At 37.1% G+C, this 25,488-nt stretch overlaps 1 protein-coding gene across 1 annotated transcript in view; it reads right to left on the bottom strand.

Moving 5' to 3' along the window:
• Positions 1–25,488, bottom strand: part of gpc6a (glypican 6a) — a 274,767-nt gene that overhangs the window by 129,256 nt on the left and 120,023 nt on the right. The window contains exon 3 of the mRNA XM_041791791.1: positions 7,620–8,011. Within this exon, the coding sequence (XP_041647725.1) occupies positions 7,620–8,011 (392 nt within the window). The remainder of the gene's footprint in view (positions 1–7,619; positions 8,012–25,488) is intronic.

The raw sequence follows: 25,488 nt of genomic DNA, 5'->3' as shown, positions 1-25,488 counted from the left end.
TGCACAGTGTGGATAGGCTTCAGCCCCCCCGCAACCCCAAACGGGATAAGCGGTATAGAAAATGGATGGATGGATGTATCAAATGCTCTGTTTTATCTGCTGCTTTTTACTAAAAAATGGAAATGCAGTATCAGGAGTCTGCTTGTCATCTACCCATACACTTCTGCAGATATTAGGTGAAGTTCACAGTCTCCTACCGTCACGATAGGTGGCTTATGGGGGAAATATTTTACAATAACATGTTTTTGTCTGCTGGTAAGTGTCTTCCCATACAAATTCAAACTCCCAGACAACCATACGCAGCAAAACATCGATTTTTGAACACAGAATAATTGCAGCTACAGCACCACACAATTGCCGATTTCTACCTAAAAGGCAAATAAATCCTCAACACTTGTAGACATGAAATTGCTTGGTATATAGAGTTGTGCTTACATCCAAGGAAGAGAAAAATTGAGCCACACTGAGTGCTGTAAGGAGATTCTTTTGTCGCTGAGAGCAGTAGGTACAGCGGGTGAGTCTGAGGTCAAGGTGATTTGTCATGTCAGGCAACTTTTCACCTTGAGCTGTGTGGTTGTTCACTAACCTGACAGCCTTCAGCAATGCCACACTGTTTCCTGGCTTTGCTTCATAATTGATGAGGAAGCCGGGAATATGGGATCTGATCCAGTGTGAGGGTGCCTTTTAGGCCCGGAACAGATGTACAGACTTTAAACTCTTCATCATGAAGAGTTTTACCTCTGTAGACTGCTCAAAGGCAGGAGGAGTGGCAAACTATAAACTCAATAATAAACAGTTCAATAAAACTGACTCCTAGGAGTTGATGTAAGGAACACAGCAGGGAGGAAACAGCATTTTATTATTACACACAGCACTCATCTAAATTCAGTCAGTGTTTGGACATTCGTTAGCTGCAGGGCTGTCAGCATTAACACGTTAATCACAAGATTGAGGCCTGGAATTAATGCAGTAAATATTTTAAAGCACATTAAAGGGCTATTTCAGTATTTCTGAAATTGGGTTGTACAAGGTACTTGGGGATAGTATAGTGGCATTAGATAGAGATAGGATGCACTTGGAGAAGCTAGCAGACTGGTATAGTTTTCTAAATTTAGGGAGTTTTAGGTAAAAACAGGACCAAGAGCAAGCTTGCATTGTAAAAAACAAATGCTTCAAAGTCTTTCAATATAACATACAATTGAGCCAGCATTGTTTGTTGGGCTATTTTGACCTTAAACTCGCTTAATTACTTTAAGAAACTATACCTGTCTGCTGCACTGTTTAGCCTGACCTCTGCACTCACATCCTGTGTGAAAGGGCAGCTCACTGAAATCTCATGAGGCTAATGCCACTTCTATTGCTGACAGTACACATTTTAAAGAAAAAGCTTTACTAAGAACAGTATCTTGATAAATCTCTGAGCTTCATTGTTACTCACTGAGAGAAAATGACTACGCAACACCTGAAAAATGCAAATGCTGTCACTCTGACCAGTGATTGCGGGGTTGTTTATATCTAACATTTTTTATGTATGAAAGTGTTGAAACCCTGTATTTCACAGAATAAGCCGGTTCCTACCTGTAAGTCATTGTTTCAGACCATAAAATGGTTAAAATTAACTTTCAAAATTCTGCAATTGATGGAAGAAAAAATAATTTGACAGCCTTCATTACCTGTTTACCTGGTTTTAACATTATTCTCCTAGAATAATATTGTTTTTCATGGGTTAAAGGGGACATATTATGTGGTCAAGCGGACATATTATGCGGTCATTATGTGGTCAAGGACAGAGTCAGACAGCTCAGTAACATTTAAAGCCACAGAGACAGCTTGTTCTGAGCAGGGCTGAAACAAAGGGTTTTTTAGACTTACAATAGTCAAATACTGGAGTGTTTCATTCAGCAACAAACTTCACAGGCATGTATTGTGGACCTCTGAGAACAATATAAACTTGCCTTAAAAGGGTGAAATATGTCGCCTTTAAGTTTCCCGGTCTGCAGCTGCATGTCAGGACAGGATTACTTATAGTACTAAAAAAGCTGTCTAGACACAGGCCCTAACATTTCAACATCAAAAAACAACAAAATCAAAACAATTCATTAATATGTGTTTTTACACACATTTCAGGTTAAAGAAATATTGCACCTGATGTGATTTGATAATTACAGTTGGACATTTTGCAATTTAACTTCAACTGCAATTACTGCCAAGCCTTAAATTTCATGAAAAGGTAAGTCAGAGTTTCATCTTAGTTGTCTGTTTTTCAGAAAATGTGCAGTGGTAGTGATGTAAAGTGAGGTATATTTAAATGTGTTGATTACACCACAAATTATTCAGTGACACTGAGCATACATACGTTCAGTGCTTAACAAATTTATCACAGCACCTGTCATAAAAACGAGAAAACATAAATATTTTAGAAATCTTTCAAAAACTTGTTTAAAACTAAAAATGTTTTAGTTATTTATTTGGCAAATAACAAACTGAAACAACTAAATAGTCCTTTTTCACACATAATAACCAAAAATGTTCATATTTTGTATGGCCTCTGTTGGCCTTGATAACAACTTGCATTCTTGCTGGCAATGTTTTTATGTACTTTTCCACAGTCTCTTTTGTTATTGAGTTCCAAATAGTTTCTAGCTGTTCCCACAGACTTGCTTTAGATGAAACTTTTGTGCCATCAATCTTTGAATCAACTAAATCCCAAATTTGTTCAATAGGATTCAAATCAGGACTTTGACTTGGCCAGTCCATCAGTTCCAGTTCTCCAGATTCCTTTTTCTTGGTCAAATAGTCTCTGCACAGCTTTGAAGTATGCTTGGGGTCATTGTCTTGTTGGTATATGAACCCACGACCAATCAGATTCAGTCCTGAAGGGATTCCATGATGCACTAAGATGTTGTGGTAGACCTTCTTGTCCATGATACCGTCGATTTTCACTAATTTGCCCACGGGGTATCCACAAATGGAACCCCATACCATAATGGAATCTCCTCCATGTTTCACTGTGGGTGCAATGCATCTGGCATCACAATGTTCTCCAGCTTTTCTGCGGACATAAACACGACCATGCTGACCGAAGAATTCAAACTTGGACTCGTCCATCCAGATTACCTTCTTCCAGTCATCAACAGTCCAGTGTTTGTGCTCCCTGGCAAATCTGAGGAGTTTCTGGATGTTTGCAGGCCTCAATAATGGCTTCTTAGCAGCTATTCTTCCCTTTAAGCCTTGTTCCATCAGTTGTCTGCTTATGGTCATTCTGGAGACTTTGTCAGACCCTGATATAAAAGCATTCATCTCTGCCTGAAGATCAGCAGAATCCTCCATCTGTCTCTAGTACTCAAAATCTTCTGACATCTGCTTCAGTTAACTTTGGTTTCCTGCCTTTTCCTTGGCGTATTTTGTAGGTACCAGTCTCAACAATTGACTCCAAAGCATACTTGACCACACTGTGAGAACACTTTATGTCTTTCCCTATTTGTCCGAGAGACCATCCAGCATCACGAAGTGCTTTAATGTAGACTCTTTCATTTTCAGTGAGCTCTCGGCATTTTACCATTTTGAACAGGAATGAGGAATTTCAAACTGAATTCACCTTTTTATAACCAAATTTGAGCCGTAACAAGCGTAACATTCAACCACCAAAACTAACTTTTCTGTTCAGGAATGCAAGTAAATAATTACAATTTGACATATCAATCAAGAAATATTAATGTGCTTTACTAATTTTTCAGTATTTTTGTAAATCAGTAAATTTGAAAATTCATGGATAACAATAATAATTATATTTTAGCATTAGAAATATCATTTGGGTAAAAGAGCTTCTACATATTGGTGTATTAACCATTGCAGAAACATAAAAAATGATTTTGGTAATTACCAGTGCTGTTAATTTAGGGCAGCTATGGCATAAACCTTACTTTGGGTGGTGGTCTAATAAATTTGTTAAGCAGTGTATGTCTCCATGGCTCTTACTGACGCCTGGTAATTCTTAAAAATTAACACCATGGACAAACACTCAGTAATAAAAGCCTTAGGCAGGAACCTGCAGACAGAAAGCAGGTGAGAGAGCAGCTGTCATTACAGAGCAAACACTTGACAGAATCCTCATTTCATAATATAAATAAAGTGCAATTGTACTTTAGATGCCGAGCTCACCATCAGGGGTGATTAATTACATGTTGTATGGAAAAATGATGATAGATGTGTTTTTAGTCAGTATCTAGGTGAAAGCACACACATAGCAGGTTCTAAAACTGAAGAAGTTCTCATAATGTTGGAGAAAAGCTGTTAAAAGTGCAAAAAGACAGACTGTTTGAGAATAAAAATGAAGAATTTCTCTGGCTTTGACAACAGACAACATTTGGCTGAGAGTGACAATCATTACAAACAAATATACTCTCTGTTTAACTCTGCAGGTGTTTTCATAAAACTCATGCTAAAAATATTGTTCACATTTGCATCAGATGAATCAAACTGCAGGTGAAACAACACTGAATGGGTCGTCAAATACACATAGAAACTGTAAATATAATTATAAAGAAATAAAATAACAATAAAAAGTGAAAGGGTTACAGTTTCTACTTTGAGGACAGATCTTTGGCTGGACCAGTAGAGGTAAAGTTTGATTTAATTGAATCATTTCTACACCCACTGCTTGAATATCCTCAAAAACACTGTCTTTGTTTAAAAGCAATGAATTTTTGATGATGAAATCTTAATATAAATACTGTAACTGGGTACTATTTTTATTTCTCCAGCCAGAGTTTAAAGTATTTCTTAAAATTCAGCCCTTTAATGAACTGTAAATAGCTTAAGTTGTATAATTTATCTGCTTTAGATGCTGATAAAACTGCTGCATAATTATCTGTATTTAACATGGAATTGCTAAGCACTTAGCCTTTAAAGAGACATGTTTATTCCCAAGTGTTTGATGATCTTCTAAAAACACATTTATTTCTCAGTTCAATGAACCAATATCTCCAGCGAAACCACACAAAGATGCAGAAAAACGACATCAAATTAACAGTCTCTTTAAAAAAAGACCAGAGTTTTCTAACAAATGTGGAAAAAAGAGAGCTAAATAAGTCATAAATACTCGACAAACAAAACCACAAAAGAAATCTGGGGGGAAATGAGCTTTAATCTTTAGTCTTTAGCCAAGCTTTGCTCTCAGCATGTGACTGGGCTGAAAAATGGACGATACACAGTGTGCTATGTACTAAGTACTCCAGCAGTCTCATGAATATGAGCTTCACACTGGGAGCTCAAGTGAAACCAGAAAAAGATCCTCATACGGAGTCAAGCACTTACTTTTGATTACTGATCTTTACATTTTTAAACTCTTTCAAAGGCAGGATTTAAAGTCAAAGGAAAAGTTTTCTATAAGGCCTGAAAGTTTCAATCCTTTATAGGGCACTCAATGAAATACCTGGAAAATCACAATCTAAGTCCAAGAATATTATTGGTGGACATCTCAATACTTTTTTACTGCTGCCACTTAAATACATCTATATTTCATTGTATTGGTGTAATGAAGTGTATGCATATCAAAATATTAATAATGGGAAATAAACAGGTATAGTCTGATGAGTATTGCATATGAAAAAAGTTATTTAAATACAAAATATAAATTTTACAGGACTTGATGAGGATGCCTTTAGACAGAATACTGTATAAGTATCCAACAGGATACTTGCAATAATCACAAATATTGGATAATTATTCAGCTGTGATTAGGCCCAAAATAAAAATTGAGAACTAATTTATGCCATTTAAGTTTACTAAAACTGTTATACTGTTGTAAAACTGACTAAAATCAAATTTTGCTGGCTTTAGGCCAAAACCTTACATCTCCAAAATTATCACTTTACAGGGAATGAGAAAAAAAAGCTGTATTTTTAAATTAATTTAATACTGAATGGTCAGAGTCAGCATCTTTTGGGCACTTTTTATTGCCTTACAAATGATTAAAACCCATTGACAAATGTAAAGGCTGACTAATAGCACTGGACAAAAAAAGAAAAATGGAGATACAATGTTTTGGCCTGATGCCAGTGGTATAACTCTTTATACCACTTATTCTTCTTTATAATTCCACCAGAAAATTTAAGAAACATCACAAATATTTAATGTCTGAAATAATTTAAGCAGAAATAAGACTTACAGTTAAAAAAAGTTATAAAACAGATACATAAAATGCAACTGTTATAAAATTATAAAACTGACCAAAAATCACACCTATTTTACTATTTATACCTTGAACATTTCAATTATTTAATACAATTTTATCACTGGATAATTTACCACATCTAACCACACTACAGTACTGTTATCCTACATTATAATTAGTTATTTGTCCAGGAAATACCCTTAGTATAGCTTGCTAGATAAGTTGGTAATATGTCTTCACTTCTTGAATAGAAAACAAATCTTTGAACCAGGCAGTAAAATGGTCGAAATGGCTGACAAGTGAGCCACCGCTCTATCCAGTATCTCTGTATACCAGACAGTTACAGCGGATAGCTAACTCAGCTAACTAATTTCAGCTTCTCTCCTCTAGATAGAGGTTTTTAGTCCTATGGTGCAGGACAAAGTGGTGCAAAAACAGCATTGTGCCTGCTGCTACTGCTGAGCTGAACAAGTTGTAGCCATATTTTGCACAAACGTATCTATTTGCTCATTTATGTATTTATTCCTTCATTTGAATCTTAAACTTGGCTTTACCCTGGTCCAATTAAGATCTACTTATTTGTTTAATCTTGAGTTGATTTTATTGGATGGTACCTTGCTCTCTTTTTATGTCATCATTGACGGAACCCTGAGAACTTTAATCTCTATCTTCTTCTTGTTTTTAGCACGTTGAGTTGGGTGGGATTAGGGTCATGTTTTAGTGGATTTTAAATAACCGTCATTCTTTCTCTTTGTTTGATGTTGCTTCTGTCTTGTGACCTGTGTGTCATAATGGATGTTGTAATCTCACTAAAATCTACCTACAGGAAAAAATAAAGTAACCTAAACCTTAATAAAGACAATATATTACATCCTTAAATGACCTAGAAATCCTGTGCAAACAAAAACTATCATGGCATTTAGCACCATTTTCCTTTACAATATGTGAGCTTCATCATGGTCAACTCATCATGGCTAGTTATGATGTTAGGTCCATTTGTTTGGGACCAAAGGAGACGTAAAACTGCACTTTTTGAGTTCTGGAGGGAGCAGGAAGTACGAGACACTCTGGGCCATTTCTGATTGGTCAGATGGTATAAAATCACTTTCCATGACATTGACTGATCTCCACTGATTGTCTGAGAAAAATTATCCTGGTTCTACAGCAGCACAGAGAGTTTGTGGGGAAGCCACGAAGGAAGTCAACCGGAGTGACCATATATGGTTCCCTGCCACATAAAGGGTTGAAAGTGCATGTAAATCAAACTGATGTAGAGAGGCAGACCATTGGTACTGTGAGTGTAATCAGTGATTTCTTCTTCTAAAACTATTTCTAGACAGTGTAAGGCTCCACACACAAGTCTCAAAGCAAAAAAACAGCGCAGCAGGATCATGTTACAAAACCACAAAAATCCAACCAGCTACAAGAGGAAAATGAAGCTCACCTTGGCGACCCTGTTGGCGACCTCCCGCCCCACCATTAGCCCCTGCACAAACGTCCGTGCTGCGATGAAAGCCCTGGTGACCTGGGCCTTCAGTTTCCTGGGCACATCTCCAAAAGGCTTTAGCTGATCCGCGTATTTACTGACACACTCCAGGTAGTCGTCTGTGAAGTGGTACTGCGAGTTGAGCAGCTGAAACATGCGCTCAAGCAGCCGGGACCAGAAGTCGTTGAGCATCTCCTCCAGGTTGACGTTGCCGCCTGTGTAGTAGCGCTTCAGCTCAGTGAACAGGTCCTGGAACACCTCTGAGTTCTGCATGTACAGCTTCCCGTACGTCTTGGTGAACATACTGTTGAAAGACTTCTCAGAATTGTCCAGCAGCTCCAAGAAAAACTCTGGAAGAATGAACAGGGGAGAGAAACAACAAACAGCTGATTAATTATGCAGATTTTTACAGATTCTCATGTCTTTATTGGACAAAAGAGCAAGGTACAAACTCATCTGAGTGGTGTTAAGGTACATTATTGTTTCTTTTTATGGCTCTGTCTGCACAGACAATGTATAGCAGCCAACAACAGGCACTTGATTATGTGCACAAAGTCGGTCCAAAGCATTAATAATTCAAAAGCAGAAAAATAATGGGCCACAAGGACTATGAATGATTAATGTAAAGGTTCTGATTGCATACTGTAACAAAATATTCAGAAGTTTTTAGACACAGACTCTAGTATACAGAATTATCTTGCACCCAGCATTTTTCCCAGACGCATTCGTTTCTCATTGACACACTTTATTTGTCCAGAGAGGAGCTGGCCTTTACTGAATCTAGTGTTACAGCTAAATAAAAGAAGCTGCATTTGCTTTAAATAACCTGAACCAATGGTTGGACATAATACATAAAGATCCACACATCAAGCCATGGGACATTTTTATTCAAAAATTAAAACTCTGTATCAAAAGCATGAAAATAAATCTCTTCTCTCTTTCAATACAAGTCAATTGTAATGGTTCACAAAGTTTTGTGCAGAATATTAAATAAGACAGATCTTCTTTTCTTTATTTTGGGGGACCGTGTCTATGCTTCAGTGGTTCGGGTTAGGGTGAGCTCTCCCCCTGAGAACGGCTGACAGACACTTGAGAGCTGTGTTTCTAAGAGACATGCTGTCAAACTCTGGGCTGCTGACTGTGAAAAGTCTGACTGTATGACTTCTCAATGTAACTATTGTATAGTGGAGCTTTTTTTATGACCTCTTGAGTCATCAGCAGTTCCTGAACACTTAGTGTTGAGTTTCTCAGACAAAGACTGAAGGTTTCGCTACTGTACCGATAGCCATTTTTACTTATGACAGTATGAACCGTTCTCTGCTGCATTCAGGTGTTTATTTCATGGACTAAAAATAAAACTAAATATGCTCTTTGACAACCTTTTCTTTCCACATGAAAGAAAAGACTAAGGCTAAATAGATCTTTTATGATAAGACCTCTGACGAAAGTAATGTTCTTGTCGAGGACTAAAAAAAACCAAAATGCTTGTGCTGGACTGTTGGACATTCAAAATCCACATTATTTCTGCACTGTGTGGAAATTAATCAGTCAAAACACAAGCAGAGGTGAGAGAGAGCAGGTGGAAAACGTGTCTGTGAGTTTAAGTTCCTGAGTGAAGCAGTGTGGCAGAGAGAGCATGAGCAGTTAGGTAGACTACATCTAGCTCTTTTGTGTATGTCAGGTTTAGTTTTTGCAGCAAAATATTGCTGGTGTCAGGCCGAAACCTTCTATCTCCAAATTCATTGCTTTTCAGGGAATGAAAAAAAAACATTTAGACAAATTAAGCACTGAATGGTAATAGAATCTTTTTGACACGTATTTTTGTTTAATATTAGTCCAATAGAAATTGAATTTAAAACACCCCACCTTACGTCTGTACTTGTTCTTTAATGTGTATCCTTTATATTAATCTTTCACCATTTTAATCTTTAAACCATTTTTAACTCTTTTAATCCTTTTTGGCCGTTTTCAATTGTATTTTATTACCTTTATTATTCAGACCTCATGCTCAGTATACATCCCTGTTTAATGTTTTTAATATCCTTCTACAGTCTCTTTTTTATTTTATTTTATTTTTTTGGGTGGGGGGGGGGCGCTCTATCAACATCCTGAGGTTACTTATACACTTATAACTTATTCATAAAACAGTTGTTGAGTAAAATATTTAGGATTTAGTACTACTTTGTTTGTATTTACACAAAAATAGTTAAAATTTATGTCAATTTTGGCCCCAAAGTATCACTACTTGTTTTTTGTGTTGGTCCTGTGGGGGCTCAAGTTTTCTTAGATACAAGTCGGGGGGCCTCAAAGGTAAGGTTAAGAACCACTGATTTAAGGTATGTATGTATTTTCTGCAGTTAATTTAAAATTTAAGTATTTATAGGACATTAATATGGTTGTTTTACAGTTGTATTAATTTCAAAATTTGGCTGATTAAATTGCTTTGAAGAGAAAAAAAATTGACTAAAGGTAATTACCAAAACATAATTGCTTTTATCAACTAAAACTCTACTAAAATGTTTTTGAGTCTACAATTAAAGGTCAAAAAATAATTAAATATGATTCAAACTAAAATGTGTTTTAATTTAAAGATCAAGACCGACTTTGAAATAACTGCCAAAATTATTACTGCTCTATATTTATGAGTTGGAAAGTAAGTGATGGATAAATCTTACAGGAAAAAGTACTGTGAGCTCTCATGGAGCTATGAGACCAGATCTATACCGACGGTGTTGGCCGGAATTTTAACAAATCCCCAATGTATGGAGCACATCAACACAGAAAGTGCCTTAAATTGAAGGAATGAAGAAACAAATAAACTCAAATGCCTTTTATCTTCTGGAAATTCTTACTAAATAAGACATCCAGTCTGAGGGCACACCTTAAGTGCAATATTTTTTATACCTTTACACGTTGTTAATTACATCAAACACAGTGATCAACTTTCACATGTGCGAGACCATTTTCATTCAAAGTCAAATCTCTATAATGTTGTTTCTGTGTCATCTGCTCCAGTGGCTCTCCTCCATGTGAGAACCTGATCTCTGGAGCATTAATTCAGCCAACATGAAAAACAGAGAGAGAGGAAAAAAGGGGTAAAAAGCAGCCTTAGCTTCTGGAGTCTCACTGAAGCCTTGCTAATAGGATCCCATGTTACTGAGTGCACAGGCGTAAATGTTGGGAAGATCATAACACTTCTCTCCATGTACAAATGTCAAATATTCCTCCACCCCTCCTTTCAAAAGAGCTCGCTGCAGACATTCCCCATGTCACGCCTGCTTATAAACCAAATGGGAGCTAAGCTGCAGGCTGCTTGACATTTCTTTGCATTGTTAATGACAGCAGTTCAACTCCTGCATGGTTGTCATATCCTCCTCTAATAAAACATTTCTCTCCTGCAATAAAAAAAACAAAACAAAAAAAAAAAAAAACAACAAAAAGGAGGAACCAGAGAAGTTTGCACTGTTTAGGGTTGAATTGTCTACAATCAGGAGCATTAAATTGTTTATCCATTAAAACAATTAAAATACGGAATGGTAATATCTCAGATTGAAGAACTTAATGAAAATTAAGAGTTAAAAAAATCAAAGGGAAAAATTATGCTTCAGACTAATCACACTCTGACATCACACAGCCATTCTCAGTCGCTTTGTAAATTTCATGAAAACACATGCCAAAATATTCCTTGCGCTTCTTATTGTTTTTATTTGACCCATCCTAAAGATCAGCACCATCTGAGACTGATTAAGAAGTGAACATCTGTCCTCTCTCTCCTCCTCTCCCATGCCTGCCTGCCTCCACAGACAGAACACACACATAAACTCCTGTAGGAAGGAGATGGGAGACATCCAAACTTCAATCCAAACTGTGAATTTATCAGTCAATGCACAGGCTTTCCAATTTTATTTAATTATTTATTCATTTTAGTCTATTTTTTTTTTGGCAATACTAAAAGCATTTAGTTCTTTTTATATACTGACAGAAGTTAGAAATTAAAAGTATGTTAGAATAGGTACTTTACTGTCATTGTATTTAAAAACAAAAATGTGTTAGCAGCATTCCTGTACATCAGCCTATAACATATATGTATATATATTTTTTGTTCATTAGAAATATAGCATCACCAACAGACAGTTATTGTCCAACAGGATGTGAATGGTTAAAGTAAAATGGCAAAATAGATTTAGGAACAAAAAATACACACATACATGTTTTTATATATACACATGCACTGGTACGTTGCTAAGGCACTCATAATTTTCCAAATGAGATAAGATAAGACTTTATTGATCCTTAGAGGGGAAACTCTGGCTTTGCAGCAGCACAACAGGTGGTACAAATACAATAGAATTGAACAATATAACTAAATAAAAGCTAAATAAATAATTAAATAAGGGACAGTACATATATACAATTCACATTTGTTGCAAGCAAAAGTAATCAAAGTGACACTTGTTTGTGTAAGTGAAATGGTACACTTGTTGGCAGCAAATTACTTACAGAGAAGTGTTATGCCAGGAAGGTGAGGTAGTGCAAAAGAGGTCAAATAGAATGGTATTACATGTGCATTATGGTGGAGCAGGATTATAAGTAATACAAGATATACAGATAACAGTGTAGTTGGTATTGTAGTATGAATATTAATATCAAGTTAAGGTTCAAAAAATAATATAATTTATTATAAAATAGTAAAGTATAGCATAGTATAATATAATGGAGAAATATAAAGTAATATAATATTCTATACTATAATATAACATAATATAATACAACATTATATATGCAACAATCATGGGAGGGTGAATATGAATAGTAAGTGTACAGTGAATATAGAATAAGAGTTCCAGTTTAAATGTTTATTTGTGAGCAAATAAGACTGAAAGAAAGCAACATCTGTTATCAGACTCAGTGTAAATTTGGGTCAAGAAGATGGTTGTAACTTCGTCAGATGCAAGACTGCTTTATTTCTGCCCAGATGGTGCAATCAGCTTCAGGAGCTCCCTGCAAACTGACAAAAATCCTTTGTAATTTATTAGAATTATTGATACTAATTATTGATACTGTATGTGGTAGCTGTACGGTGGAGTCCAGGACAAATTTCCCCAAGAAGGCAAGACACTGTATGACACAGTATGGTATTGTCATCAGTGTTTGAATTTATTTTCATTCAATAGGAACAAAAAGGTTTGTCATAGTTTCAGTGCAGAGGATGACACTGACATACTGCGCTAGTTTATATTTCCATTTAGAGTTGAGATTATAAATAAATACCTTAATGCTCTTTACGCTAATGTTACCACAGCGTCCAGGATAGTAGGCCTTATATGCCTCACCTTTTCTTTTGTTATACTGTTTTGCACATTTGTCTGCGTTGTATTTAGACGCCATGTTCACCTCTGAATCAGGAATGAGATCAGTCCCTAGCCTCTCATTCCAGATTCTTTTGCAGCTAAGTGACCTGACTTTACACCTACTTCTGTTTAAATACTGAGAGCCTGCAGGGCCTTTTTCATTCCATTTTTCCAATTAGACTCAAATCAAGGACATGTAAGCCCCTGAGTAATGTGCAGGCAATAATGTATCTGTGTTACCATTTAAATAGCTCTCAGGATGAGTAATACATTTAATAAAAACACAATCTTACTCATTTCATTTACTTTCAATCTGTGTGAAAAGATCCCAGAATGAGACGGATGTGTATTTTTATGAATTCATTTTTATCTGACTTTATCGGAACTCAAATCTTTATCTGTGGAGCTGCTGCGTTTTCAGCTTTGTGCGCTCTTAATCTGCACATCATGAACCTCCACAGTTTGTCATTTAAAAGACTGCCATCATAGTTCTCTTTGGAGAACTTACAAAAAATATCTGACAAATTCTATCTCATTTTGCCTTGGAAGACATAAAATAAATGGCTTTTATATTATTTTCCTTTCAGCAGGCACACAGTGGTGACCTAAATACAGAAGTGGTTTTAGTGAGTTGGTTGCTTCATGCAAAGCTTGATAAGGAGCCCTTTCTTATTTAGATAAGAGCAATCACTGTGAGGAAACAAAATATTTGGGATTTCTCTGGTAACAAAGCCAGAGAACTAAGAGACATAGCCAAATCTGAAATATAAAAAAACAAATACCCAATGATATTTGCTAATCAGCTCTTACAGAAACATTATGACTCAAAGTAACATTATCCTTATAGTTTCATACGCCTCTATGCCAGGTCTAACTTATGAAAATGAAAATGTATGCTACAGGGGAAATGTCAGTCTTAAACTTCACCACGGAGTCCCCCACATGCCTGTTGGTGAACTCTAGTCAAGATTTGATACAAATTTTCTGCAACAGTTGCTTTCTCTTTGCCTCTCTCCCATAAAGCTTTGACTGGAGAAGAACCAGGGCAACAGTTGTTGTATGCAGAGTCTCATCTCAGCCGCTGAAGCTTGACTTACACATGGGCCATATTCCTTCCATTTCTTGCTGATAGATTTAACTGAACTCCAGGGGGGTGGTCAGTGCCTTGGACTTTTTCATTTTTTTATCCATCCCCTGACTTGTACCTCCAATAACCTTTTCTCTGAGTTGCTTGGAGTATTCTTTTGTCATCATGGTGTAACGGTAGCCAGGAATACTGATTAATCCGTGACTGGACCTCCAGACACAGGTGTCTTTATACTACAGTCACTTGAGACACATCCACCGGACTCAGGTGATTCCCATTTCACTAATTGTGAGACTGCTAGCACCAACTGGCTGGACCTCTGTTTTATTAGGTCTGTCACTTTAAAGGGGGTGAATATTCATGGTCACTTATTTCACCTTACACATTTTTGTTTAATTGGCATTGTTCTTAGGAAATCTATTTTCACTTTGACATTAGGTTTTTTTTTGGTAACCTTTGTCTTGTCAAAGAAGCCTAATTCTATTGACTACGATTGATTTTTAAAACCAGTCGGAGGGTAATACATCCTAGGTGGTGAATACTCTTCATAGGCACTGTATCTGATGTACAACTTGAGGCTCCTTTAAACATGAGGCTCCACATAACAGCCTGACTTTGCCTGGTGGTAAAACCACCTAAGCTTCCATGCCAAAGCATCATTCAGGGTTGAATATGTAGCTGTTTAAAACCGGCTCTAGCCACAGAGTTTGTGACTGATGGAAAACATCATGACTCAAAAGTTTTTAGCACTATTTTCAGAAAACAGCAAAAGGTGGTTTAACTTCCCATCATGTTGGTTCTGAATGTCTTTTTGACAATTAATGTGAGTTCAGATCAGTTCAAAGAAATGACCAAAGTCTAATGTTGCACAATTCAAACCCAAGAGTTCCTGAATTAAATTCCCCTGAAAAATTCATCAACCTTCTCTTGCGTAACGCAAGTTTTTTCTGTGATTTCAGGGCCAGTTACCTAGAAAAAGGAATGAACTAAGAGGTTCAGAAAGCAGCTTCAGCCTGCCAACACATGGTGAGTGGATTGCTCTCTGCTGTCCAAAATACATATTTGGCTGTGGAATTACCAGTGTGTGTTGTTGACCTTGGATAACATTCAGTTGTCAGGCCCTTCAGGGTGTGTATACTTGGACACTGTCGATACATGTGTGTGTGTGCTCCCTGACACTAAGCATTTAAGAATCATTCAATTCACTCAGGTAATCAAGGTTGAACGAATTCATGTTTTTGAAGAGAAGTGCGGCAACACAAGAAAAATGTGAAACACAGGCCAAAAAACTTTGGAGAGGTTAAGTTTCAGGACTAAGGTAACTTTGTTAAAAAAGGAGGAGCATATACACAAATTTCCCTCAAAATTCAACATATCAGAATAAATAATAATCACTAATCAGTCATTAACTGTGTTTAAAAGAACACAGCCATCATAATTAAAGCTGACATATCATACCGCTTCTTTACCTTACAACACAATCCCCTGTAGTCCAAATGAAACATCTGTGCTGTGCTTTGCTCAAAATATAATATGAACCAAGCTTCAGCAGAGGTTTTTAACCCTGTATAAACCAGCTCTATACACCTTTCTCTGAATGTTCAGTGTTGGTGTGTCTCTTTAAATGCAAATAAGCTCTTTGTCTTCCCACCCCTCTCTTCCATAGAGGCTGCTGACAGCAGTGAGCTTCCATGGCTGTGTTTGGAGATACCTGACCTTGCAAAGCCAATGGTTCTGCCATCAGTTTCCAGGTCTGTTATCGGGCAGATCCATCTTACATACGTTTGTCCCACTCATCAGGGAATGACTGAACCAACCAGCATTATCTGAGGAAAACAAAGCAGTAGCTACAGGTGTGGTTATGTTAAATGACTTCAAGCCTGTAAACAATGGCTGCCAGTGAAACAGCCTGCTCCAGTGAAAGTGAAACAATGATAATGACTGCCTGCTGAGTTCATATTATATAGTTTATTCCTCACTGGGGAACATGCCTACTTTGTCATGTGTTTTATTGCTCTAAATGACAATAATTATTGTGATCACCCTTTTGATTTTGATAGGTTCTGCCCTTCCCAAACACTGTGTATGGGGTGTTGCCCAGATGGATGTGAAATATACCCTATTCTATTTAGGGATGAGTACCAAAGTCTGGCACCAACGTGGCACCAGTGCCAACCATCAACAGAGGTGTAAAAAGTACAACAGTATTCAACTTAAGTAAAAGGACAGTTACTCTCGTTAAAACTTAAGTAGTAGTAAAAGTCTTTCAAAATGTATTCAAAAAAGTACAAGTACCCAAAGAACTAATCAATTTGAGTAAATTAAAGCGGTTACTTTCCACCCCAGCTGCTACCTACCGAGCCAAATCCCAACACAGATTTCAGTGCTACTTTTCAACACCCTACTACTACAAAGCGACCCCCCGTCACTCCAAACAAAATGCTCAAAATACCACATACAATTCTCATTATTTTTGTAGGCCTTTTTCTTTTGTTTAATCCCATGCTCTATTAGCATCCTTTAAGATATTTATCTGAATTATTTAATCCTATGGTACCAAGACAGCTTTTATTCACAGGCTGTATTCAGCCATATATTTAAACTTTCTCACATGAGCGTGTTTCAGCAAGCAATACTTTAATGCAAAAATAGTATTGATGGTGTTGATCCTTTTGATTCTGTTTCAGAAGATTTCCTCTTTTTGATGATCTGGATGTATTATTATCTATTTAGATTTATAGCAAGTTTAAACGTTAATTGTGACCTGCCAAGGGACTGCAGACGTAAATTAGCTTTAAGCTAACTCTGGTACATTACATCAAATGCAAACCTTTATGTTTTTTATTGTACATGCTCCCTTTACAAATAAACAAATAAATAAATTGCATTTGCAGCTCCTTAAAAACTGTTTTTACTAGATATAGTTTAGTCCCCAGATAGAGGCTGTCAATTGTTTAAAGGTTTAAGTATCAAAAGATTTAAAACCAATAAGCAGGTGCAAATCTAAAATATTACATCAGTCATATTACAGAATATAACAGATGGCCCCCGTCTCAGGAGAAATGTATCAGTACTAAACCGTATTAATGCCAGCATACATGATTGTATTCCTCATTCAGTTGATCAATTCATTTATTTAATTAGCAGTTTTTTAAGTTAAAAAAAAATATTCAACTGTTTGTAAAAGTCAGTTTGTGGCTAATCCAGTTTTTTTTTTCCTTTTTTTTGTTTTTAAATCAAGGCACCTGTAACTATTGATGCACAAACACATTTAAGGGAGCTAGTTTTATAAACTCAGGCACTCAGTGTTTGCAGAGTTAAGGATAATTCCCTAACACAACCAGACAGCCATTGTGTCGTACACCCACTGACCATTTTATCAGGTACACCAGTTCAACTGCTCATTAACACAAATATCTAATCAGCCAACCGTATGACAGCACCCATCTTTTATGTAAACATGTTAAGTGACTTTAATTTTTGTGCTTTTTCCATCTCATCTCAGTGTTTGTTTTCTGAATATTGCTCCTTTGGGTTTAAGTGTTTTATAACTCAGTGTCATTGCAAATGGGGGAAACCTCAATGACTTTCAAGGTTGAAATTAAGGATGCTGTAAATAATGACTATTTCAAAAGTGTGCATTATACTGAGAAAAGGTTGCCATGTACCTGTTTTTCCCCAACTTTTCCAACAAGTTGCGAAGTCTTTCTTTGCTCTGTAATAAGAGACTTCTCAAAGAATCACAAAGCTTCTGACCTCACCAGCCTTTCCTCGACCAACACTCAGACCTGGGTTGTCTCCGTGAGACCTCAAACATGGTGAAAAGTTTCAGTGCTCTCTTGGATGTAACTGATTTGACCTGGAACAAAGCCAGAGACTGAAACATTCTCAGTATCAGTTCAGAGAAACACAGGTCTGTCTTATTTTGACCTTTGACTCCTCTGCTTTCTGTTTACTGCTTTTTAAAAGAAAATCGGTGCATGTTTCTGTTTGAAAGGATATAATGAGAGTTCACCGCCTCTGAGGTCTCCTGTTGCTGGTTGTTTTTATTGTGGTTTAGCAATCCTGTTTCTCTGCTCCACTGTTGGTTAAGGCACGCTCCCCAGTCTCTGCTCATATTGCTCCCTCCTGCCCCGATGGTCCTCTTCATTATAAATCCCAATGTTCTCTACTGGCTAATATGATGTTCCTCATTCAGTGTCATTAGGATATGTTAATTCATTCTAATTAGGGTCCTGTTATCATGCTTTCTATTAATGAATGATTTGGATTCATCAGCATCAACACGGCTCTGATTGAAAGCAGATGTCACTGAAGCATTAATGAACCAGCAGCCGTGTACATATGGGTTGTTCTCATGTACTGAAAATTATTACACTGTTGTGTTTCCCATGATAGCTTACATTTTGTGTTGTATTGCATAAACAGTTGAGCTGCAAACACACAGAGGAGCTGCAAGTAAAACTAGGATGGTTTACACACCAACAGACAGCTCATTAAAGGGCAGCTTGGAAAAAAAGTAAAAAAGGAGGTATTATGTTGACATTTCTGCTTTATGCATTTATCATGTTGTTTGCATGACTGACATGCAGACATTATAACAATTAAATAACAACTTTAAATTTCTGAGGCTTTATGAAGCTGACAATCAGATGCCTGATTGACACCTGATTGGCAGCAGAGATTGGGCCCTGCTACAGTGGTCATTAGCAGTCCACTCCAAGGATCGGCATGCCATGTTTGACTGATCTGGATAGGGCAACTTCAAGCTGGTGGTCCACAAAACCAAGTGGCAGCATTATTTGGAGTGAGCCCTAGTACCATCTGGTGTCCAAGAAGACGCCTTTAAGAACCGTAGACTGTTCTTTGCAGTCAAGGTTTTCAATATGGACAACATGGTTGACAGCTCCAAACAGACTGCACGCAGCTAATCCTTAGTCTCATAGGGCTGCCAGGAGAGCTGCCATGACTGCCAAACCACTAGCCTATTATCCCTGGTGTCGGCTAAATGTGCACTGGAACCTTACCATATAAAGGAATGTTATGTTCCAAGAAGCACCGATACAACAAAGAAATAATCTACTAAACTCAGATTTCCTTACTTCTTGTGCAAATTTAGTTAGGCTGAAATCACTGAGAAACCAAATTAAATCAACTTTTTATCGCAAGAAAACAGCTTAAAACTCAAGTATGTAACATTCAGTGAGAACCATGTAGAATCAACTCTACTCCCCCTCCCTTCCTGTTCTTCTCCGTGTTTGGGCTCCGTAGCTCCGCCCCTCTTCTCACATACCTCCTCGCGAATGTGCACGTCCACTGAATCGTATACTGTCATTTTTCTCAGCTTTTCCACTGAAATCAATGGCCAAATTACTTAATTAGGTTAAAAAACACTTCATCTCAGCACGTACATATTCTACATAGGACTGCACACCACTGCTAACTCCACCACTGTATTAACTTCTCACTGAGCTGAGGCGCAAGCACACCTACTACAGCGGCCAACAGAACGCTCCCTCTGCCCTGAGCCGTGATTGGCTGCGAGTGCTAGCCTCCTTATTGGCTGGATCATCATACATTGCTGGTTTTCCTCAAGTGAGAGTGCAGTGCAAGGAGGCATTGCAGAAGTGTGTCATTCTTTTAGCTATCTTCAATAACAAGACCCTGATAGGTTGTGTTGTTTTTGTGGGCATATGACACTAAAAATAAATCGCTGACTGCGGCCTTGAATTCCCTTTTTTCTGTCTATAATACTCCTAAAACTAAATCAGAAAAATAGATGAAAAACATCTTCTGGGTTAACAGTTTTACAACATCAGTGTAAACATCTGAATAAAGGACTATGTTATGTTGTAGGACTGCAAGTCCACCATCATTGCCAAAATATAAACTGGTTGTTAGCTGCATATATGTATTGATCTCAGATGGTCTGTTTTCAGGAAGTAACATTCAATGCAGTTCCTGCTGTTTAATATACAGTATTGAACATGTTGATCATTGTTTGCTTTGCCTTAACTCTTGAATAATTATCCTCAAACAAAAAGGGAAAGGGAACCAAACATGTTTAAGGATTGTTTGTCCACTCTCGCTGCCTGTTCATGGTCACACACAGGACTGAAAACAATATTATCATAATTGGCTCAATACACACACACACACATATTGGGGTTTGCTGATGTATCTTGCGTAGGTAATGAGTAATGGAGAAACAAAACAAAACAAACCTGCAGTCATCTCAAGTATCTGTTGTGGTGGAGAAGTGCTGCTTTAAATTGTGAATAACAATGAGATGGAAATGACCGGCCTCTGCTGTGAGAGCACAGCAGAGGAGCACAGTGAACACGCTAACAGAGGTGGGGGGGCACTGATCAGGGATACACATAAAGACAAACATGCAGTAAGTACAACAAATAAATTATTCAAAAATCAGCCCAAATTCTCAAAAGTACTACAAAAGCTGTAGTAACCATGACATTTTTTTAAAGTGTGATCAGTAATCAGGTATAGAGGGTATGCACTGGAGTCACTTTCAGCATAAGACAAGACTGCTCATGGGCTGAGTGGCAAAACACAGCTGTCTGCTCTATGGTGAACTGGTGAAAACAGGAGAAAAACAGACTAATATCCACTCAGTTGAGGGATATTTGGACTTGAAAGAAATCCAGTCTGTTACCAAAGACATAGTGGACTGTTGACATTGATATGTGGCCATAAATTGAGGCTCCTGACATTTATATGGACCTGAATTCAAGTAAACAGAGCAGAGCCTGAAGACACACATCAGCCTGGTTAATCAGTGATGAATGTGAAACTGAATTCACAAGTTTGTTCATATAGAGCTTTAGATCAGCTGTTTCTCCATATTTCAGTGACTCATTTACTTCTTTTAAAATTAGCTAATCTGTAAAAAAGATCCATCTGTTGTTAAATCTGTTTTGCAAAAATTTGGGTTGCATTTAACAAGTATATATTACTTAATCCATTTAATGTTTAACATGAGTTAGACCTTCATTTTCTTACCTCCACCTAGGAGGTTATGTGATCGGGTGGGTTTGTTGGTTTGTTAGTTTGTTTGTTAGTTTGTTAGCAAAATAACTCAAAAAGTTGTCGACAGATTTTCATGAAATTTTCAGGAAACCTCAGAAATGGCATAAGTAAGAACTGAATAGATTTTGGGACTGATCCGGATCACCGTCTGGATTCAGGAATTTTCTAAAGGATTCTTTACTATTGGGAGATAGGGCTTATGGCGGAGGTCTGCGCTGTTACCACTTTACACCAGGAGATGGTGGACATGAGTAACTTTAATCCCAGCAGCATTTTTTGGTGTGTTTCTATTCAAAGTTTTGGAGTTTAAGAGTTTGAAAGACGCACGCCCGGTGGAGGAGACGAGTCGGAGCGTAACAGCAAGGTCTGCGCTCTCTCAGTGCTTTTCTAGTTTATAATGTGACAGGTTTACATGGTAAAGCTCTCTAAGGTGTATTACTATATGACACAGAGACAGTAATATGTCATATTATTGTTATAGCGTCAGATACATTCACTTCAAAAAACATTCATATAGAGAGAATAGATAACATCACTCACATTTATAAATCTTTCCCTAAATACTAAATATATAATTATAGCAGGTGAGCTGCATGTTTGAAGACTTATTGTTGATGAGGTAGCGCATCACAGCAACCATCCTTGAATGCAGGAGTACAGGATAATGCTAGCAGTAAGAAGCTGCAGATACCTGTTGGTTCAACCGGTACATTTGAGGGAAGTGATCGTAGATGTCTCTCAAGAGCACAGATGATGATTATTTACATTTATTTTTTTAGAAAAAAATGCTCTGCAAATATACTTGTGTGACTGTGAGATCTAATGTCTATAGGTTTTTAATAATGATGCAAAACATATACATAAAGGTAAAAATAAAATAAACTTAGGTAAAAAAAAAACAAGAAAATAGTAAGAATGCTAAAAAACTGGGAATAATAGTGATTTTCAATCATCAAGCACAATGACAAACACACATTCAAGATGCTTTTTATGGCAACCTGTAAAATGTAAATGCAAAGTTCAGACATGTTTAAAGGATACGAATGTCACGGGCACTGGCCTCTGCAGTTCCAGCCACTGAGTGGCAGAAAGCATGTAGGTAGCAAAAATACGTGGAGAGTAAGCAGTAAGGACAGACTTTTTACTCATTACTCCTTGATGATGACTCTAGGCAGTACAGCCCCTCAAATGATATTATATGTAATATGTTTATAGAAACATTTGAAGTAGTGACGTTACGATGATAAAACGCAAGAATCAGCTGTGCTGTGCAGCATGTACTCTATGCATTTAATCCTACATGCATTCAGTTAGAAATTAATACAATCTGAACCCCACTCTATCCTCCCTCCAAGTGTTTTTACCTTAAAGCAAAATTAAGACCCTAAATTTAAGCAGACAAGGCATTAAAGGACAACAGATTATGTTTTCGTGCTTTAAAATAAAAATCTGTTGTCCGATTAACACCGCTGGTTTCATGGCAGAGGATAAAAAATGTTCAGTCCATACATACTTTATTTTATCACAGATCAAATAAAGTACTCAAAAATGAAAAAAACTTTGCCTCTATTTGTCCAAATACTAAAGTTATCTCCACGCATGTTTCAGGAAGTTAAATTATCTGACCTCATAAGAGTTTAAACACATCATTTAAACACGTTCTTCAAATGAGAAGAGCTGAGTTGAGAGCTCTACTGTATGTATTTGTAACATTAAAAATAAACAGAAGGCAACAATAGAGAAAGGTTGTTAAAATCAAGCTAAATAATACTTAAAGAAACAGGGTACATTGATCTCATTATGAATGCAGGTTTAACAAAGAGAGCAATCTTTTTACACATAAGATAAAGTCAAAAGAAGCAAATGGATTACTAAAATGCAATTTAGAACTCAAAAGTAACCCAAAACTTTGATGTAAATTCATGGTTACATCCATCACTGTTTGAACAAGACTAATGTGTACCTTAGGGTCTACTTTATGTACATGAAATTACGTACATAAATGTCAGAAAAATCCTGATTTCTAGTAATATAGTGATGACCACGTTCACTGTGTCTTCAATAAGCAGTATGAATTTCTGCAGAGTCTAAACATCCTTCATTTACTTCTACTTACTATTTGTTTATTTGTTGACCACTAACTTTGAAATAAGCTTTTTGCAAAATGTTTAACACAGTGTATAATACAGTGTAACACAGTACTATGATTTGGTTCATATCTTCACAACTGGAAACAATGTGTGGTATTGCATGGAAAGAAATCTGATGCGTTGTCACAGCCGTGAGGTGTGCCTCAGGGCTCAATATTTAGTCCTCTTCTCCATTTATGTTAACAATTTGCCTTCAATCTTTGGTATTGTCACGTTCAACTTTATGCAGACGGCACTGTCCTTTACACTACCAAACCTGATTCATCACAAATAAAAGAGTCACTACAACGCTACTTTAACATTCTACAAGACTGGCTTGTATCCAGTAAACTACTCCTCAATGAAATAAAATCAAACACACTGTTATTTGGTACTTAAAGGATACTCAAATGCCCTCGTGTCAAGAAAACAATTGGTTAAAAAAGCCTTCAGGTTTAAAGTCCCTGTAGAGTGGAACAACTTTCCACTTCATATTGGACCAGTCTCTTCATTTAGTTTGTTAAAGGATGTTGTGTATTCTTTCTCTGACATGGAATGCTCTTGCTTTCAGTAAAACTGTCACTGTACTCATGTGTGATCATTCATGTTTGTTGGATCCATAGATGCTTTACTTTAATATTGTCGGCCTCCTCGGCCATCATGTGGTTGCTGCCTTTTTTTAAACTGTTAATGCCTGATTACACTTAACCTACCATCTGCAAGCTGCTTTTGCAACCCTCCTCCACCCCAGCTCCTCCTCCATTCTGCTTCTTCTGACGTAATCAGTGCCAATCTGTTGTCATTGATGCCTGCCCTGCTCTGTGATTTCGCTGCCTTAGATGTTTCTTATCAGCTATGAAAAAGCAGGAATCTGTGCTGTTCCTGCTTAATGCTTTCAATGTCGGCTTGTGGAAGGGCAGCCCAGAACAGCAAAACCGCCAAATATAAATAACAGCATAAGTGCTAATAAATAACAGCTAATAAAGAAATGATTATAGCCACAAATCGTGTGTTTCTCAACAAAGTGGTCCTGACTGAAATACATATATATAGTGTACTGTATATATTTTAAATGTCCCCCTCTGTTTTTGTCTGTCTGAATTTTTTTGTGATATTATTCCTTCACTTTAATGCTGTCAGTATGGTTTATCTCAGGACCCCTTGAAAACAAGATGGTACATCTCAAGGGTCTTATTCTAATGAAGAAATTTAAGCAGATATTTGCCTGTTTTTCATCCATTTCTGCACATTCCCTGTACTGAACGGGGAAGCCACGCACAAGAAGTGACATCAGTGCATACCCACTACTAGGATTTTCAGGAATACAAAGCTTCCATTCATTGAATGAACTATCTTCGGACTTAATTCAGTATGAGTTCACAAATGAAAAGAGATTTAGGGTAAACACAGAATGGAAAACAAAAAGGAATCGGTGCATCTGTGATCTATGAAACTGCGCTGGCAGGGCTACACCTGCCTCTGTACATGTTGGACACTACGTGCAAATATGTCAGCAATCTCTCACATCAGAGGTACCCTCTGGGTGTTCAGAGAGAAAGTGTTTTTTGTAGACCAACCATTTCTCTAACAGCAGGGGTGTCACTTAGCAGTAATGTCAGAGGACATGTAATGACATGACAGATGTCACTGTCACTTCAGTGCTGTCTTCCTGTCACAGAAAAGTTCAACTGGAAAGCAAATAACATGTAAGAAAACATTTCTTCTCTGGAACTTTACTCTCTGCTTTTTAAGGTCTTCACATGAATCTGTTTAAAACGTATGTTAATACAGGGCTCCAGAAAAATAGCATATCCAGAAAGAAAAAAGGATGAAATGTGACACTGCAGTGTTCAGCCTTAAAAAAAGGGACACAAACCACGTCTGTAACAGGATGCTGATCATAGAGATGACAGGGTCAGGGATGTGGTTAGCTGCCAGTCCAGTATAATTTACTGGTCAGCATTAATTGTGACTAGTAAACTGTCAACATATTTATCTACATTAAATAAAATGAAGGTTACAACAATCCAAGACCAGTACACTTGTTGAACATGTATTTTTTCAGATGGTGGAATAGCTTTAAGAATTAAACCTCCCTTTCATATCTCTGACCTTAAATTCCTCTAATTTTCTACAACCAGCTTCCGCACATCGCTGCCCACTTGAAACAGTTAATCGCCTCCTGTGTGGAGGTGAGAGGAGCCCTGGTTTGA

The sequence above is a fragment of the Cheilinus undulatus genome, linkage group 1, assembly GCF_018320785.1.
Source record: "Cheilinus undulatus linkage group 1, ASM1832078v1, whole genome shotgun sequence".
NCBI classification, from domain to species: domain Eukaryota; kingdom Metazoa; phylum Chordata; class Actinopteri; order Labriformes; family Labridae; genus Cheilinus; species Cheilinus undulatus.
This window is presented reverse-complemented; position numbering and strand designations above follow the sequence as displayed.